Source organism: Dasypus novemcinctus, chromosome 9 (genome assembly GCF_030445035.2).
Source record: "Dasypus novemcinctus isolate mDasNov1 chromosome 9, mDasNov1.1.hap2, whole genome shotgun sequence".
NCBI lineage: Eukaryota > Metazoa > Chordata > Mammalia > Cingulata > Dasypodidae > Dasypus > Dasypus novemcinctus.
In genome coordinates, this window is record NC_080681.1 from 123,297,379 (window position 1) to 123,318,038 (window position 20,660).

The following is a 20,660-nucleotide window of genomic DNA, read 5'->3' on the forward strand; positions in this document are numbered from 1 at the left end:
GCTACTGAACAGAACACTATTATTTTGCAACTTAGTTTTACTTCGGAAGACAATCTGAGCAGAAGCATTCTCTACGCCAGCACACTGCCTCTGTGGTGTCACGGAGGACACTGCTTCACACGTCCATCCTGCATGTGGCCATGGAGTCAGACATGTGCCCGAGTCGGGCCCAGGATCGCAGGGCTTAACAAGGGTTCATGGGCACTTGGGGGAGTGGCTGTGACGCCCCCACTGTGGGGGACCCTTTTTAGTCCTGGTGAACTCCTGGTTCCCTTAGCCCTTCTAAGGGTCCCAGGAACTGTCTGGTCAGCTGCCCTTTCCCACAAGGAGCTCCAGGCAGGCTGTCTCTTCGCCAGCCCCTTGGGACACGGTCAGGAGCAGCTGGACCAGAGTCTAGCCGCTGAGGGTGCCGGCTCGGCTGACTGCCAGCACGGGCCCTGACCTCGCTAAGCTTCGGTTCCCTCATCTGTAAAATGGAGATACCTACGGCATCTGTCTTTAGGACCGCTACGAGGATTGTGTGGAAGGATTGGAAAGTATTCAATGAGGGGTGGCTGCTATTAGTAGAGGTATCATCTAGCCATGCAACCACAGAGGGGGCCCAGGGCCAGAGGGTCACACTGCTCATGGCAAAGGGGAAAGGAGAACACCCACCGCTGGGGCTCTGTCAGGCCCAGCACTGGTCTCACAGGCAAAACACACACATCATTTTTTTTTTTTTAAAGATTTACTGATTTATTTACCCTCCTCCTCACCACCGTCTGCTCTGTGTCCCTTCGCTGTGCATTCTTCTGTGTCTGCTTGTCTTCTCTTCAGGTGGTACTGGGAACCAATCCTGGGACTTCCAGAGTGGGAGAGAGGTGCCCAATATCTTGCACCACCTCAGTTCTTTGGTCTGCGGTGTCTCTTATTGTCCCTCCTCTGTGTATCTTGTCATCTTTCGTCACATCATTTGCTGCACCAGCACTCGGCTCAGGCCAGCTCACCGCACAGGCTAGCACTCCGCATGGACGAGTTCTCCGTGTGGGCCAGCTCGCCATGCAGGTCAGCTTGCCTTCATCAGGAGGCCCTGGGAATTGAATCCTGGACCGCCATATAGCAGATGGGTGCCCAATCACTTAAGCCACATCTGCTTCCATTTGTTTAGTTTTTAACATGAATACCAAATGGTTCATTGTAACAGTGTGAAGTTTCTTTTTGTGAATCCCAGAAAAGATAGTGTTCTTAAACTAATCCATTCTTGTGGGTGTGGGGCCCTTTGATTGCATTAAATTCAGTGAAGAGACTTTTCATTAGACCACTTTAGGGCTTCTGATTGGACTACATCAGTGAGGCATGACCCAGGCTGGGTCTCTGTCCTCTTGCTGGGTCTTACGTAAACTGAGAACACACAGAGAGAAAGAAGAGACAGAGAGAAAGGGAGGTCTGCCATTTTGACCCTGCCACGTCACAGAGAGGACTCCAGATTTGCCAACAGTTGCAGAAAGACATAGAGGCCCCAAGAGACTCAAGTAGATGAGGCCCAGGGAGAGAAGCTTGATTGCCCATAGATGAGCTTGGGGAGGAAGTGGAGCACCCAAGTCTGAGAGAGAAGGTCCAGAAAGAGGCAAACCATATGCCTGATCACCCACAGCTGAGCTCTGGGGGGTGGTGAGCTGCAGGGGGAGACAGGGACCTCCGCAGAGATGGGCTGCCATCTTGCCTTCTCAGGCGGCAGGACCCCAGGATCACCCGTAGCTGACTTTGGTGAGAAAGAATCTCTACTGGTGCCTTGATTTGGACATTTTATGGCCTCAGAACTGTAAGATTTTCTCCTAACAAAATTCCCATTATAAAAGCTAACCCATTTCTGTTATATTGCATTGGCAGCCCTTTGGCAAACTAAGACATTTACTATTTAAAAATTAAATTCAGATAAGTTAAAAAAGAAAAAAAAGAAAAAAATATTAAAACTATCCATAATTCTAACCATTCAAAAATAACTCTCACTGTTAATATTTTGGTATACATCCTTTCACATTTTTTCCCAAAAATTATGGTCATACTTTATCTGTTATTTCATTACTTGGCATTTTCTTTATTTTTTTGTTACTTAACCACTTAATGTAAAGAACACAACACTATTTTTCATTGTTTATATTTGTCCACTGTATGGATAGACTAATTTAATTAGCTTATTCACAACTGGCAGAAATTGAGGTTTTTAAAATATTTTTACTACAAATGTATTATAAACAATACAATTGTGAATATCATTATAAACATTTGCATGCACTTCTTAAATATTTCCCCAGAATAAATGATTAGGAAATAACTTATTTCCTTAGAAATGGAATTTTTAAGTAAGAGAGTATGCTGGTTATTTTGCTCCACACCTGCTGTTTGAACTCTGCTTTGTGTGTGGGGCTGGAACTCTGTAAACTACAATTCTCCTCTGCCTGCTGGCTCTCTGTCAGGTTCTGCCAATAGGGCCACTGCAGGGGAAGTGGAAAGTGGGAGAAGGGACTTGCTCCTTCGGGTCAGCAGAGCTCTTGGTCCGGGCAGCAGTGGCTGGTTCCAGCACCCAGCTTTGTTTCTTCTCCCAGAGGGAGCAACAATGCTCATCCTCAGAGCATCGGCTAAGGTCTGTGCCCAGCTCTGCAATGCCCTTGCTTCAGCTGCTGGGTCCAAGAACCCCCGCCTCTTTCCTTTGATCCCCAGCCCTGGGGATGGATGACGGCTGCTTCCTAAAGCTATAATCTGTAGTAACCCAGTGTCCCTCATTTGCCTTTTTGGTCTTCCAATACCTATTTGGTCAGTTCCCTATATTAAATTCTCTTTACTAAAATATCTGTTCTATTTCCCTGAGTGGAGCTTGACTAATATTAAGGCTATAAACATTTTTAAGGCTTTCGACATGAGCTGCCTTCCAGAATGGCTTTATAAATTTACATTCTCATGAGGATTTCACAGCCCGAATGCTGTGCACTAAGCTGTAGGGTACATTAAAAAGCTTTTTTCAGGTTAGTTTATTTCTCTACAACCATGTTAGCATGGGCTATTTCCAGCTTAGAAAACAAGTATGATAGGGGAAAAATGGTACCTCATCATTATTTTAAGAGATGCAGAATTCTCTTCAATACAATTAAGCCTAATATGTGCTAGGCTCTGTGCTAGGTCCTGCCCTGTACATAAGGAATACACTGTTTGTACCTGGGTGGTCCCTGGTCCTCCCCTAGCAGGGCTGGTGGCCAGGAAGGGGTCTTTCATACAGAAGTGTGTTCTCTGCTGCCAAAGTATATATTAACAAAACATCAAAGGGCTGAGTACTCTCTTAGGCTTAAGAGGGTAAAGGGAGGCTGAGGGAGGAGAGACGCTCTACTAGATGAGGTGGCAGTTTGAGATTATTTATGAACCCCCAAAAAGAGAAGGATTGTGTTTGTAAACTGGTCTGTTCTTCTGGGTGTGACACCCTTAGAGTGTATTAATTCAAAGGTTTTAAATTTACTTGATTAAATCAATTTAGGGCCTTTGATTCGACCACGTCAGTAAGACATGGTTCAGGTTAATATCGGGTTTATACCGGCCCCCTTGGTGGGCACTCACTCAAGGAGAGAGAGAGAACTTTGTCAGTTTTGATCCTGGAGCCCAGGGGAGAGACGAGCCATTTGCCTGATAGTCTGCAGCTCAGCAGCTGAGTAACCCTAGAAGAAATGAGCCCTATGCCAAAAGGTTATAGGAAGCCATGAGATGTAAGCCCTGTGCCAGCCTACAACTGAGCTCAGAAGAAGCTGGGCCCTCGGAGCCTTAAGAGGAAGGAGGAGAGGCTAGGGGGAGATCACCCGCCATCTGCTTCAACAGTGGCAGCTGACTTTGGGTGAGGAAGTACCTCTTATGGCCCTTGGGTTGGGCTCTTTAGGGGCCTTGTAACTGTAAGCTTTTACCCCAAATAAGTACCCTTTATAAAAGCCAAAAGATTTCTGGTACTTTGCACCAGCATCCTTTTGTCTGACTAATACAGATGCCATAAAACAATAGTGACACAGGGCAAAGCAAGAAGACAAAGGATTGGAACTCTGAAGGAAAGCAGGGAGGATAGCATGGCCCAAAAGAGCAGCGGTTAGTCTTGATGAACAGGAATGATGCTCTAAGTGAACACACAGGAATCCTCAAAGCAGGTGATACTGCTGTGAACAGCAAAGGACTGCTCCAGGCAGCCCAGGGTTCCTGACAAAAGCACTGATACTAAGTGATGGTCACGTTCTACTAAATGCCACAGGCATTTACTGTAGAGTGCCCAGAATGTGCTAGGTTCAACAGAAGGTAAGAAGACAAACAAGGCCTATTTCCTGTCCTTGAGGAAGGACAGACAAACTGTAGGAAAATGTTCCATGAGTACGATCTTGAGGATGAGTTAATAGTTCTCGTAGGTGATCAGCTTTGTGAAAACACACCTGCAGTTCAAAATCCAAATTAAAAACCTAATTTTCAAATACAATTCAAGCAGAAGAGGACCTCCTTGCAGAGTGTCTGCCACGTTCTCAGTCTTGTTCTCCAGTATAACCAGCAGCTAGAAGAGCGCCTGGCCCACAGCAGGTGCTCAATGACACCTGTCGTAAGAGTGAATGAGTAGACTCCGAGACCCTCCCAAAGATCGAGCGTGATGCCATTGGTTTGAGTGGGCTCCAAGAATAAGCATCTTGTAACAAGCTACCTGTTTTACCCACACGTAGGAATCTCTGGATGATGGTAAAGTTAGAGAACTAATGTTGTAGGTTCAAAACTAAAATGAACCAGGTAATTTCATTCAGATAAAAACAGCAACTTGTGCTGAGGATATCAATTAGATCTCATCACTAACCATCTGAATTCCAATGGATATTAATGAATTCTAAGAGTAGTAGGTAGAATGATTAATGCACTATTTCCATTGCCCAGAGGAAAAATAGCCAACAGTACCTGCTCTTTGGACCGTGGGTTAGTAGCTCACATATTTAAATGGACGTCAGGATATTAGGTAACAGGTTTGGAGTAGCTTCATCCATGGGCTTTAGACAACCTTGCTTAAACTCAGATTGCCAAGTGCCTCATTGTACACTCAACAACCTACCTGTATAAAACTTCATCAGGGAAGGTACCAGCAACTTGGTGGAGAGAGGATGGTTCTCAATCATCTCAAAAAACTTCTGAGTTCGTGGCTGAACAGCAGGATTGGTCATAAACATGACTTCAACCAGCTTGGCCACCAGATATGGATTTCGGATGTAGTTCTGGTTGCACAACATCACAACAAGGAACATCACAATATCCTGAGTACAGGGCTCGTAAAGCACCTGAGGAGAGTATCTGAACAACAGTGAGAAGAGAAAGAAAAGAAATCTCTGAGAACCGCAGCTTGGGTGAAATGCTAGTATCATTAAGTGGAGAAGGGAACACAGGACAAATGGGTTTAGGGGCGAAGATATTGAATCCCTTGTAAGACCTGTTGAGCTTAACATGACTATTTTCTTTGTAACTACTTAGATGCACAACCCAGCATTTATATTGGCTATAGCATGTTATATTAAATTATCGTGTCTTAGAAAATAAACCAAAGTGATTAAATCAGCTAAATGTCAGAAAAGATCTTCACTACCAAAAAGTGTTTAATTTTAAAAATGTGTCGAAGTTAACTGTTCTAATTAAAAAAAGAAACACCTCAAAATATCAATTTTAAAACTCAAGCCATCTCTTTGCAAATGTTCTCCAATTTGGGAATTGAGAAAAATATTGGTAAAAATATAGATGTGGATATTTCCAGCTTTCGGATGTTCACTCAGATATTTATAAACTATCTCCTCCTTCTGTTTCTCAGAAATACATATTCAACTATTAGAAATTCAGTTCAGTGTTCACAGATTGCATTATTACCAGCATTGTTAATCCACTTCTGTCTTCGAGATATTATTGGAATTGGTTTGGTGCCACAGCTGGATTTATTTTCCCAGTGTGGAGGGAGTATTCAGTTAAAGCAGTTACATAAAATTTTAGGCATATAAAACGGAGGCTTGAAATATAGTTCACAATATCAAGTATGCATTATATAAAAAATTTAGAACTATGTAATATGTTAAAAGCACTTACTGTACAATAAAAAATAAAAATTCAGCAACATCTTCTACATAAAACTCAGGCAATGCTGCAAATACCTTGGGGACATCAGAATTTAAAGGCAGTGTTATACTGTCAAAGAGAAAAAAGGCACCATTTACAAAATAGAATCATGGCACGTCAAACTACAATGGATATTGTACTACCATTAAAAGTAAGTATTTATTTGGAGGGAAAACTCACACATAATACAACTCTGTAAAATTATACAGGCAAAAAAGTCACAACCAGAAATGACAGGGAATAATGAAGACAGTGGATATGCTATGGTGTGTGTGAAAGATCTTTCCTGTTCTTGATTTCCTGTTAAGGTTAATGCAATAAAGAGCCTTGGAAGGAAATTAAAAGGTCATATGTGATCACTCTGTGAAACTCAAACCGTTTGAGACAACAGAGCTTCACGTCCATTTTAAATAACATTTTCCACACCTACAGAGGGATTGGGCCAATCTCATCAACACTGGTGACTCAGAAACTTGATAATAAAAGCGACTGCTTGGAGGTCACGTCCAGTTGATTACAAGGAGACAGACAACGCGCTGGGCTTACTCACTGAACTAGAGGGATGTTTTCCTGGATCCAGAACTTGGGAGGGCCAAATAGCCTGTAATCACCAGCTTTTAGTTTCCACTTTATATATTTCCCTTTCTATCAACCAAAGATTTTAGAGCCAATTTTTAAAAGGTATTATGTCAAAATTGAAAATAACTGTGCTGACATTCATTGATTATTGTAAATAATTTCAGGGAAGATGCTTATTACTATGACTAATCTCACAGTCTATATAATCTGGAAATTAAGAAGAGAATTCTTGGTAAATGAAGGTCTGGGTTTTAGTTTTTGACTTTGAAAAACAATAAAGACAGCACAGCCCAGAAGTCCAAAGGTGCACACTCACTCGGGGTAGGCGGGGTCCAGGATGCGGAGCAGCAGCTGAATGAGAAGGCCATAAAAATTCAGACATCTTCTCAGGAAGCTCTCGTCAAGCAAACCAGCGTCAGCGCAGGCCTTGCACCGTACCAGTTTCTGGAGAAGTAGGTATGTCCACCATATTGATTAGTCAGCAGCTAAGGACCTGTGGTATGTCTGGGCAGGGAAGGGGGCCAGGAGATGGGAAAATCTAGTTTCTAGAGCTTCCAGAGTGTCATCTCTAACTACCTACTGCATATTGGTCATGCCTCAAGATCTCTGTTCTGAGAAAAATAAAAGGCATGCCCCCCAAACCACTGAGTACAAACCAAAGCCGAGCACACAGTCAGTGTTCAAGGGATTAGTTTCGACTGCTATACTTGAATAGCTTGCCTAGGGGAGGGGGTGCTGCAGGGGGCCTCTGGGAGGCAGGGACTGCAAACAGGACGAAGCCAGAGGAATGTGAGTCTGTATCCAGCTTCAGCACTCACAAGCTCCCTCGGGCAAAACTGGAGGCCTGCTGTGAGAATTAAATAAGCTCCTATAGCTAAAGGCTAACAGACAGCAAGGCACACTGTAGGCACCACGCAAGAGAAGTTTTCTTCCTTTCCCTTCTAACCATGACTGCATTCTCTATTCTACGAATATAGGAGCAATAACAAACAGTGCTTTAAAATTTACAGAGTACTTCTGGGACAGGCTAGGATAGGGAATAAAAAGGCGAATCTGGGACCTGGCAGAAAAAAAGTCTGTGAAACACAAGGCCGTGGAGAACCCCCTGAGGCTGCTGGAAGAACCCCACGAGAATCTTCCATTTAGAATGGGATTTCACCCAGGATCAAGGAAAAGCCCCGGATAGTCTCAAGGGGCCTCGCAGGGGATTGACAGATGGGGTAATCAATCAAAACGGCAAATAACCCAGAAATTAGCAAGGGGGAGGAATAATTAATGGTTTGAAAAGCCAGCACAGAAATTAAAGCAGCCTTTTTTTTAACCTTGATTTTACTCTCTTTATGCCTGGACCAGCCCATAAGTATACCTGGAGCCCATAATCCGTTATTTTCTCCCATTTCTCTTCTCTCATTTTCTTAATAAACTACTGGCCTAACTAAACTGGCATGTACTTAAATTCTTTTTTGTAACATAGCCAAGAGCCAAGAGGAAATCCGGCAATACTTCCATGCACGTTTTTTTTTTTTTACATTTGAGTCCCACAGCCTCAAACAAAGGAAGGTAATATGATAATTCTCATACTATACATGAGAGAAAAGAGGGTTGAGGCCATAAAACAAAGAGGCCAGAAAACAGTACACAAGGCACCGTGATAGAGCAGGAAAGACCCAGGCAGGAGTCAGAAGCACCTGCTGCTTTACAGCTACATAGCTGCAGCCAAATCACTCCTGTCCCTTGATTTCTCATCTGTAAAATGGGATAGTAATAGGTATTTTAAATACTTCACAAAGCTAATGAAGGGGCCTAGTAAAATAACGTATGCGACGTGTACTTGGAAAACAGCAAGGTCTTGTTAGAACTACATTTGATTTTATTAAATGAAGAACATATCTAGAAGCAAGACCCATAACCTCTATTTTTAAGAACAGTACATAGAGCTATTTGGCAAAAGATACCATCTAAGGGAAAATACTTGGAGATCCAGATGTTCACGTAAAACTACAACCAAGTAATTACGACTATTCATAGTCTAAATGAATATTACACATTTGGGGGTATTTTTCTGAGCTAAAACTCAAATCCATTTGCCTGTCCCAATGGTGGAGCGAGATGCTCCAGGGCTCTGTACTTCCACAGTAGCTTTGAACAACCGGCAAGACAGGCAGAAACATCCTTCTCAAAGTTCCAGAAAATGGTTAAAGGACTGCAATAATAGGGCAAATGCCAAATCAAGAAAAAGGTTCCTTGAAAGCAGGAGGATGCCGTGGCGCCCCGGCTGCCTCCCAGCTCCCCCCATCCTTTACTGCCTTGATGAGGAACCGACCTGCGCTCCCAGTATGGGTCCCTGGTCCCAGTTCCTGAAGGAGCAGGGTAACCCTTGAGTGCATAATGGGAGTATATATGTCCGGCCCAATCTGTCTAACTTGCCCTGTGTGTAGACGGCGGCACACAGAGTTCTCATACAGAGTGCTGTACTGCCTAGGGCAGGGACTGCTGGCTGTAAGATATACAGTCAGTGCTGAGGACCACGGGGAACACATGTGCATGCCCAAGGCAAGAAGCATGCCCAGAAAAGATCAGGGCACCCTCTACACTTTAGCCTGGAGCCACTCTCTATACTCACTGTATGGGTAAGCGCTGAAGGAAAGCACTCGCCCACGTCAATCTGTGCAAAGACTGGGAAAGATGTTTTCTTTTTTTCCTTTTCTTCTTAACTCCTGGTATTCAAGGAAAGCTGTCATAACACTAGCTGGATACATGTTTAAGAACAGATATTTCAGAGTCTAAATTCTATCAATAATACATTAAAGTATAAAAATGTCCATGTCTCAACAAATACCTACAAAACATGAAGAAATAGGAAGTGATAGCCCAGGCAAAGGAGAAATTTAAGGCATTAGAAACCACCAATGAGGAGGACCAGACCTAGGACACAGCAGACAAATAAAGCTCTTAAAGAAATGGTCCTAAGTATGGCCAAAGACCTAAAAGAAAAGCCAGACAAAGACCTAAAAGATTCAGGGTGATGGCAAAGTTTTGGTAAAGGATGGTGATGATGGTAGCACAGCACTGTGAATTATACATATTATAATTAATAGCTTTGAATTATATATTTGAATATGGTTAAAAGGGGAAATTTTAGCTTGTATGTGTTACTAGAATAACGATTTTTGGAAAAAAAAACCAGATGACTGTACAACACAAACTGGGAACCCTAAAGTAAAGCAGGGACTACACTTAATAGCACAACTATAATAACACTCTTTCATCAATAGTAATAAATGTACCACACTAAAGCAAGGTGTTTAATAGTGGTGGGTGTATGTGGGAACACACTATTTTCTACAGGATTTTTCTGTAAACCTACATCTTCTCTAATTAAAAAAAAAAAAAACTAAAGGAAATAAAAACAAAAGATGGACATAAGGAGAATATCAATAGAGAGATAGAAATTATGGGAAGGAACCAAAAGAGCTGAAGACCACACTTACAGAAATTAAAAATTCCCGAGAGGTGTACACCAGCGGAATGGATCTGGCAGAAGAAACAATAAGTGAACTTGAAGATAAGACAATTGAAATTATCCAATCAGAGGAGCAGAAAGAGGAGAGAATGAAGAAAAGTGAACGGGCGTGGGAAATCTGTGAGACATTATCAAATGTACCAATATACACATTATGGGGGTCTCAGAAGGACAAGAAAAAGAGAAAGGGACTAAGAGAACAGTTAAAGAAATAATGGCAGAAAACTCCCCCAAATGTAAGGAAAGACATGAATATACACACCTGAGAAACTCAAAGAACTCCAAACAGGCTAATGCCACAGCATATTATAATCAAACTCTTGAATGCTAAAGATAGAGAATTCTGAAAGCCTCAAGAAAGAAGCAACATGTCATGTACAAGGCAGCCTCTATAAGATGAAATGCTGATTTATCATTAGAAACCATGCAGGCAAGAAGGCAGTGGGATGATATATTTAAGGTGCTGAAAGCAAAAAATTGCCAATCAAGAATACTGTATTTGGAAAAACTGTCTTTCAAAAATAAGGGCGATGGGGAGCAGGTGTAGCTTAGTGGTTGAGCACCTGATTCCCATGTATGAGGTCCCAGGTTCAATCCCCAGGACCTCCTTAAAAACAAAAAAACAACAAAAAACAAAAACAAGAACAAATATCTCAGTGAGCTGCTTCTGCTTGCAAGAGTGGGTTTAAAAAAAATATTGAGGGCGAGAAGACATTCCCAGAAAAACAAAAACCGAGGGAGTCTGACACTTCTAGACCCGCCCTCTAAGAAATGCTAAAGGGAATTCTGCAGGTTGAAAGAAAAGACAGTGGACAATAGATCAAAGTCATATGAAGTAACAAAGCTCTCTGGTAAGGGTACTGACATGGGTAAATGTAAAAGCCAGTACTATTGTATTTTTGTCTGAAACTCCACTTTTTAGTTCCTAAAAGGCAAATGCATAAAATGTAATGAGAAATCAGTGGTTTGGGATTCATAATGTATTAACATGTAATTTGTGACAAAAACTAACAATGTGAGGGATGGGGCTAGAGTATTATAATATAGGAACAGAGTTTATATATACTATTGAAGTTAAGTTGATGTCAAAGCAAACAAGATTGTTATTGATTTGGGATGTTAAATCTGAGCCCTGGTAACTACAAAGAAAATACCAGAGAATAAGCAAGCTCAAAGAGACAGAGAGCTGAGTATAGGTTGCCAGAAGCAGGGGACAAGGAGAATGGGGGATTTAATGCAAAATGGGTGTAGGGTTTCTCTTTGGGGAGATGGTAAAGTTTTAGTAATGTAATGGAAGGTGGTGAGGATACCACAACATGTGATTAATCCCACTGCATCTTTTTTATTTATTTATTTTTTAAATTTATTTCTCTCCCCTTCCCCACCCCCCAGTTGTCTGTTCTCTGTGTCCATTTGCTATGTGTTCTTCTGTGACTGCTTCTATCCTTATTAGAGGCACCAGGAATCTGTGTTTCTTTTTGTTGCGTCACCTTTTTGTGTCAGCTCTCTGTGTGTGCGGCACCATTCTTGGGCAGGCTGCACTTTCTTTTGCATTGGGTGGCTCTCCTTACGGGGTGTATGTGAATGGGGCTCCCCTACACGGGGGCACCTGTGTGGCACAGCACTCCTTGCGCGCATCAGCACTGCACCTGGGCCAACTCCACACGGGTCAAGGAGGCCCGGGGTTTGAACTGCGGACCTCCCATGTGGTAGGCAGATGCCCTATCTATTGGGTCAAGTGCACATCCCCAACTGTATCTTATGCTTGAGAGTGGCTGAGATGGAAAAGTTTATGTTGCATATGTGCTCCCATAATTAAAAGAAAAGAGAGAAGAGAAAAAGAAAAAAAGAACAATTAAAGAGACAATGACAAAGGCAATACATGATCCTGGACGGAATCTAATGAGGTTGGAGAGAAGGATCAAATCACATTATTGGGGGAAGCAAATGTGGCTCAAGTGATTGAGCTCCTGCCTACCACATGGGAGGTCCCAGGTTCAGTCCCCGGGGCCTTCTGGAGAAGGTGAGCTGGTACAACGGGCAGACACAGTGAGCTGACACAACAAGATGATGCAACAAAGAGACACAAAGAGGAAAGACAATGAGAGACACAACAAACCAGGGACCTGAGGTGGCTTCTAAAGAGAAGACAAGCAGTCAGCGAGTGCAAACAATGAGGGAATGAATAAATAAATAAATCTTTTTTTTTTTTAAAAGGACATTATTGGGACATGTGAAAAAACTGGAATATAGGCTATAAATTTTGTATCAATGTTAAATTTCTTGAACTTGATAACTGTTCTTAAGGTGATAACATAAGTATCTTTGCTCTTAGGAAATGTATATGCCCGTACTTAAGTGTTTAAGCAGCATGATACATAAAATCCACATTCAAGTGTTCAAAAACTGGATAGACAGATGATAGATAGATAGGTGAACAGCTAGAATGAGATGGCAAATGTGGCAAAATGTTACAACTGGTTGAATTGGGTATCTTGAAGGACAGGGGTATGCAGGAGTTGTCTTTATGGGGTTTGTATTATTTTTGTAACTGTCCTCTTAGTTTGAAAGTATTTCAATATAAAAAGTTTAAAATTAAAAAAGAAGAATCAAATCTATTTGCTAAGGCAGCACAAATGATGAATTAATTATCTGTCTGTGTAGCCTTCACGTTATTTACAATTTTTTTTTTTTTTGAGGTACCAGGGCTGGGGATTGAGCCCAGGACCTTGTATGTGGGCAGCTGGAGCTCAACTATTGAGCCACATCAGCTCCCAGAGTTGGTTTTATCATTTGTTTGCCTGTTGTTTGTCTTTGTTTTCAGAAGGCACCAGGGACTGACCCAGGACCTTCCATGTGGGAAGCAGGCGCTCAACCGCTTGAACCACATCTGCTCCCCTTCACACATCCTTTATCAGTAGTTCTTCATCTCTCTCCCCTTCACACATCCTTTATCAGTAGTTCTTCATCTCTCTTGGGTTATCCCCTTGATGTGCTTGCCCCCCTCCTGAAAATCGCATGCACAGGCTTCTGTGCGATGCATGTACTCGTGTGCACACACACATTGACTGTCAAACAGTTCCCAGACCCCTGAGGCCACATCTTTGGAATACTAAGGGGGTCTACAAATTACAAGAGCTGCTGGTTTATTCTGCATCTTGAAGAGGTCTAATCTATTAGTAAGTTAGTATTTACTACCCTATCAGGGAATTAGTATTTCACTTCTACCAGAATGCAACATCAGGTTTATAAGTCGCCCAACTACAAACAGAAAGCACAAACTGCTAACATTTAGCTTTTAAAATTTAAACACTAACATAAGAAATGCATAAATGTATTATCTAGTCTTCCCTTGTACAACTTTAGCCAGCATTTGTTTTCAGCTATAAGGTTTCACAAATAGAAATCTTCACATCTATAGTTAGGTTCTGTATAACAGATCTTTTTTCTTTTCTTTTTTTTAAAAGAAAGATGGACAAAGGAAAGAGACCTTCCCACTATCACAAATCCATTTTCTCTAATATGAAAATGCATGGCTGGATTTCCTGGAGTGTGAGTGTGTGTATGTTGGAGGAGGGGATCTTGCACAAAGATAGGGAGAGGGAGGGGACAATAAACTGAGGACAATAAAATCCATTAAGAATTCATGTTATCATTAATAGTTAAGCCCATGACATTTGCATATTCTACCCTGAGATTTAAATAATTAGATATAGATACATGGAAGGTATCAATAAGTTTTATAATGTACTATTTCATCTTGGGGAAAAAGCATTATAAAGGAAAAATAAGGATAATGAACTATTCATTCAAGGCACATATTCTGGTGGGAAAATTACTATTATGAGGCTAGTCTATAATTATTCCAATTAACTATACAAACCTTAAGCTGAGTTTTGCAGCGCTTCAGCATTTCGCGGTGTCTAGTTGCCAGTGGGGAATCTTTCCATTGGCTTTCATTATTTTTCAAATCTTCCACAGTTCTGAAATCAAAGACTAAGAGTCAAATAAAAGAAAACACACATGGTCATCTTATCTATTCATTTTGACCACTTAATTGACTCCAAGACAGCCATTTTTTTTTTCATATTTTAATATCTTTAAATCAGGATGTATCTTACAATCAATAGCAAGTTATAGTTTAATTGGCAGTGCTTATCTTTCTTATTTGTTCTTAAAATGTCTTAAAATTGATGGCACCTTAGATTTGATGCAATATAATAATCCTGTTAGAAGAGAAGTACGGTATTTCCTTATTTTTTTCCCCTGGGAGGGAAAAAATGGAGTACTGTGAGAATTCCAGTTTACGATGCCTACTCGATTATCCAAAGCAAAAGGCAATTTTACTGATGGTATCTCCTTTTTCTCTTTGTAATTGCTGTTTCCTCTGCTTAGAATGTTCTCCTTTGGGTTTCTTTGTGGCATGCTCCTTCACCTCCTTCAAATGATTACTCAACTCACCTGTCCAGCAAGGTATTCTTCCCTGATCACCCAATATGCTGCATATTTTTATGACCAGCTCATTTAGCACTATTTCAATCCTGTGTTAGAAACTAGAAACTGATAAATACTTATAAAGTATACTTTGCAGACTCCCTTGCTGCTAGCTTTTGTGCACATAACCTAGCTTCCACCTTCAGATGAATTTTCCCAGAAGGCCGAAGTGTTTTCAAGTATAGTGGAGTGGCAGCGACATGGTTCTTCTGGGAGCAGTGTGGCAGAGGCTCTATTGTCAGGCTGAACCCTGAAGCAACTTCTGTGGCAGGCCAGGTTCATAGGATAGCGCTGGGAATCATCTTTCCCAGACTTTCCAATGACTCCATATACCAAGCAGGTCCTAGAATAATCCCTTTCTCAGCTCAGTTACAGTGGATTAGTGCTCAGTCTACAACTGAAACAGGGCTAGGGTAGACAGAATAACGCCCCTATCCCTAATATGTCCACATGCTAATCCTGAGAATCTGTGAATAAGTTAAGTTGCATGGCAAAAGGGATTCTGCAGGTGTGATTAGTTAGGATCCAGATGGGGAGGCTACCCTGCATTATCTGGGTGGGTCCGGTGTTTTCATGAGGGCACAGGGGGAGGCAGGAAGGTCAGAGTCTGAGAAGGAAATGTGACAATGGAGCAGAGGTCAGAAAGCGAGGGAGATCTGAAGAAGCTAGGCTGCTGGCTTTTAGGATGGAGGAAGGGGCCACAGCCGAGGAATGCAGACGGCCTCTAGAAGCTGGAAAAGGCAAGGAAATAGATGCTTCCTTAGACTTAGACAGCTGAGGATATTAATGTAGACTTACCATGTGGGACTCACTCAGACAACCTTTACCCGTCTTGAGCACACACATACACATAATGTCCTAGATGACACTTCTTGTATCGTGGGATTGACAAATACACAGATGAGGGGAATATCAACATCTCTCAAAATCAGAATCGTAGCTTTTCCCCTGTAGGTCAAGAATAAATGCGGCAGACAGTGCCACTGAAATGGACCCTCCAAAGCCAGCGGGGGTGGCGGCAAGTTAGGATGACACCCGTCCTAGGACGGAGAAAGAGGCAAGTCCACAACTATAGTTTCTTCCAATAACTGGTATTACAAGCTGATAAAATCAGCACAGATAAGGAAATTTCAACAAAAGATTAACAAACTTCACTTAACTGACATGTATAGGGCACAGCAAGCACATTTTTTTCAGATCTGCATGGAACATTTACCAATGTCAATGTTTGGCTATAAAGCAAACTCAACTAACCTGAAAAAACATAAATCATGCAGAATATGTTCTCTGACAACAATGGAAGCAAGCTATTAGGCTGGTGGAAGAATGAAAGTTGAAATTTGTCATTTGGTATTGGCGTACATTCTTAAATAAATGTGGTTAGGGCACGTATCATTTTAAAGTGCATTTTTTGCTTTATGTTTTTTTGCTAATAACTTATTACCTGCTGTTTATTTTATATTTACTTTAGACTATGGAAATGATGTTAGACAAAAAGCAAATTTGAGCGATTTTCTTATTTGAGTTCAAAATGGGTCGAAAAGCAGTGGAGACAACTTGCAACAACAACAACGTATTTGGCCAGGAACTGCTAATGAACCTACAGTGCAGTGGTGGTTCAATAACTTTTGCAAAGGAGACATGAGCCTTGAAGATGAGAAGCATAGTGGCCGGCCATCGGAAGTTGACAACGACCAATCGAGAGCAATCACTGAAGCTGATGCTCGTAACCTCTATGAGAAGTTGCTGAAGAACACAACACTGACCATTCTACAGTCGTTCGGCGCTTGAAGCAAATTGGGAAGGTGAAAAAGCTGGATAAACACACCTCATAAGCTGACTGAAAATTTAAAAAATTGTTGTTCTGAAGTGTTTTCTTCTCTCATTCTACGACACAAGCCATTTTCAATCGGATCATGACATGGGACGAAAAATGGGATTTTATACAAAAACCAGCAACGATCAACTCAGTGCTGCACCTGGAAGAAGTTCCAAAGCACTTCCCAAAGCCAACCTTGCACCAAAAAAAGGTCATTGTCACTGTTTGGTGGTCTGCTGCAGGTCTGATTCACTACAGCTTTTATTTTTTTAAAAAGAGTTATTTATTTATTTCTCTCTCCTCCCCCACCCCACCCTGGTTGTCTGTTCTCTGTGTCTATTTGCTGTGCCTTATTTCTTTGTCCGCTTCTGTTGTTGTCAGCGGCATGGGAGTCTGTGTTTCTTTTTGTTGTGTCATCTTGTTGTGTCAACTCTCTGTATGGGTGGCACCATTCTTAGGCAGGCTGCACTTTTTTTCACGCTGGCCAGCTGCAAGCTTTCTGAATCCCTATGAAAACATTATATCTGAGAAATAAGCTCAGCAAATCGATGAGATGCACCGAAAACTGCAATGCCTACAGGTGGCATTGGTCAACAGAAAGGGCCCAATTCTCCTCCATGACAAGGCCCGACTGCACATTGCACAACCAATGCTTCAATTGAATGAATTGGGCTACAAAGTTTTGCCTCATTTGCCATATTCACCTGACCTCTTGCCAACTGACTACCACTTCTTCAAGCATCTCGACAACTTTTAGCAGGGAAAATGCTTCCACAACCAGCAGGATGCAGAAAATGCTTTCCAAGAGTTCACTGAATCCCGAAGCACAGATTTTTATGCTACAGGAATATACAAACTTACTTCTCTTTGGCAAAAATGTGTTGATTGTAATGATTCCTATTTTGATTAATAAAGATGTATTTGAGCCTAGTTATAATGATTTAAAATTCATGATTTGAAACCACAATTCCTTCTGCACCAACCTAACAGAAATTGGTACCAAAAGATATAGAAAATCTTCCAATAATCTGGAATTTAAACAATACATTTTAAAATAGCTCACTGGTGAAAGAAGAAATTTTAATGAAAATTATAAAATACTTCGAACAATAATATGACATACCACCAAAAATGAGGGATGCAACTAAAGCTATGCTGAAAGGTAAAGTAAGCCTTAAATGCATCTATAAGAAAAAGAGGGCTGAAAAAAAATGATTTAAGTATCCATCTCAAGAAGCAATAGAAGGAAGCAGATTTGACTCAACTGAAAGAGCACCTGCCTACCATGTATAGGAGGTTCAGGGTTCAAATCCAGGGCCTCCCAACCCATGTGGTGAGCTGGCCCACATGCAGTGCTGATGCACGCAAGGAATGCTGTGCCACACAGGGATGTCCCCCGCAGAGGGGAGCCCCATGTGCAAGGAGCGCACCCCACAAGGAGAGTGGCCCTGTGGGAAAAGAGCTCAGCCTGCGCAGGAGTGGTGCTACACACATGGAGATCTGATGCAGCAAGATGACGCAAGAAAAAAGAGACTCAGATTCCCAGTGCTGCTGACAAGAATGCAAGCAGGGAAGCGGATGTGGCTCAACTGATAGAGTATCCGCCTACCACATGGGAGGTTCACGGTTCAAACCCAGGGCCTCCTGACCCGTGTGATGAGCTGGGCTATGCGCAGAGCTGGTGTGTGCAAGGAGTGCTGTGTCACCCAGGGGTGACCCCATGTAGGGGAGCCCCACACACAAGGAGTGCGCCCTGTAAGGATAGCCGCCCCACGCGAAAAAAGTGCAGCCTGCCCAGGAGTGGTGCCACACACACTGAGAGCTGATGCAGCAAGATGACACAATAAAAAGAGACACAGATTCCCGGTGCCACTGAGAAGAATGCAGGCAGACACAGAAGAACACACAGTGAATGGACACAGACAGACAACAGGGGAGGGAGGTGCAAAGGGGAGATAAATAAATAAATAGGGAAGTGGACTTGGCCCAATAGACAGGGCGTCCGCCTACCACATGGGAGATCCACGGTTCAAACCCCGGGCCTCCTTGACCTATGTGGAGCTGGACCATGTGCAGTGCTGATGCGTGCAAGGAGTGCCGTGCCACGCAGGGGTGTCCCCTGCATAGGGAGCCCAACGCACAAGGAGTGCGCCCCATAAGGAGAGCTGCCCAGCACGAAAGAAAGTTCAGCCTGCCCAAGAATGGTGCTGCACACACGGAGAGTTGTCACAAGACGATGCAACAAAAAGAAACAGATGCCACTGGTAAGGATAAAAGTGGTCATAGAAGAGCACACAGCAAATGGACACAGAGCAGACAACTGGGATGGGGGGGAAGGAGAGAGAAATTTTTAAAAAATCTTTAAAAAATCTTAAAAAAAAAAAGAATGCAAGCAGACACAGAAGAACATGCAGCGTATGGCCACAGAGAGTAGAGAGAGCAGGCAAGGCGTGGGGGCGGGGGGGGGGGGGGAGAAATAAATAAAAAATAAATCTTCAAAAAAAAAAAGAAGCAATAGAAATATCAGTAAGAGAGCAAATACCAAAAAAAGTAGAAGAAAGGAAGGAATAAAGATCTTACAGACATTAAAAGGATAAAAAGAGGATATTATGACAACTCTATGCCTAAAATTTTGAAACTTAACATGTCATGTTTCACCAAGATGAGGTGAAAACAGTCCTAGATCTATTTATGAATAAAACTCATAATTTAAAACCTACCCACAGACTTCTGGAAAGATGGTGGATTAAAAAGACAGGACTCCCTTCTCTCCCAGATAGTAACTAGATACCAGGCAGAAACGGCCTGGAAAAAATGTTCTAGAGTTTAGGATGCCAGGGAAGACTGGACACCATCCAGAAAAGAGAGAGGCAAAGGAAAAGAATAGCAGTGGCAAAACCATGAGTTAAAAGCTGCAGTTATAGCTGCCAGGGCCCTTCCTGCTCAGACACTGTTGAATTTTCAGGCCTTTGGGGTGGATAGAGACGAAGGGGGCCCCAGGAGAGAGGGACAGAGCCTAAGGCTGACTTGCCTTTTGACCCACCTCTGAGCTTGCACAGGTCTAAAGAGATCTCTTACTTTCCCTCACTACTGACCAGGACCGGTTTTTGAGGATGCAGAGGGGAATGGAATTATTTCCTACCCAGGAAAAGGCTTGAGAACAGACTCTGAGAAAGTATGAATTACAAGGCTCTTAGCCTCCAGGCAGGATTTTCTTTTTCTTACTGCTCTAATCCCTGTTGCAGCAAACACAATCCCACCAGCCTTTGACTAGCGAGGGTTGTTAAAGAGTGCCATCTGCTGGTGGATGAAGGAAGTGCATGTGAGGAAATTAAAAGTAAATATGTAAGAAAGACATTTTTGGCCTGTACAAACTCCGTCCCCAAGGCCCTTGGAAGTGGGTCTGAACCCACTACTGGATCCAGGGCACAGATGTGAGCAACCAACAGGGACAATCTTAAAGACACAGAACAGGCCAAGAATCAAAGAACAGCAGTAACACAGCCTCCAGCAATCAAATCCCTACAGAAGAGAAATTGGGCATTTGAGTAAACTCACCATCCCTATAAGGTGCCTACATATTAGGAAAAAATTAGAAGCCAAACTAAGAAAATGGAAGAAATGGCCCAGGCAAAGAAATATGTCAAAGCCCAAGAAGATACACAGGATTTGAGACAACTAAACAATGAGATTCACACAAATTTCCAAAATCACACTGATAAGATGAAAGACAATATAGCTAAAAAAAATAGAGGGCATCAAGAAGACACTGGGTGAGCACAAAGAATTTGAAAAACCTTAATAAAAAAGTAACACAGCTCATGTGAATGAAAGACATGGGAGGTGAGATCAAAAACACCGTAGACCAAGGGAGCGGCTGTAGCTCGGTGGTTGAGCACCTGCTTCCATGTATGAGGTCCTGGGCTCAACCCCTGGGAACTACTAAAAACAAACAAACACAAGAAAACAAACAACCCCCCCCCCCGAAAAAAACATGCTAAAGGCATACAACAGCACACTCAAAATGACAGAAGAAAGAATAAATAATGCAGGAGACAGAAGAGCTGAAATAGAAGAAAGAAGAGAGAGAGAAAGAATGGAAAAACTTGAGCA

General features: G+C 42.3%; 1 protein-coding gene across 3 annotated transcripts in view; it reads right to left on the reverse strand.

Annotated features, from left to right (window-relative positions):
• Positions 1–20,660, reverse strand: part of UBE4B (ubiquitination factor E4B) — a 164,718-nt gene that overhangs the window by 27,078 nt on the left and 116,980 nt on the right. For all 3 annotated transcript variants that reach the window (XM_071217794.1, XM_071217793.1, XM_058304453.1), the window contains 4 exons: positions 14,118–14,217; positions 7,028–7,155; positions 6,103–6,201; positions 5,090–5,325 (listed from right to left, as the gene is read on the reverse strand). In XM_071217794.1, the coding sequence (XP_071073895.1) occupies positions 5,090–5,325; positions 6,103–6,201; positions 7,028–7,155; positions 14,118–14,217 (563 nt within the window). The remainder of the gene's footprint in view (positions 1–5,089; positions 5,326–6,102; positions 6,202–7,027; positions 7,156–14,117; positions 14,218–20,660) is intronic.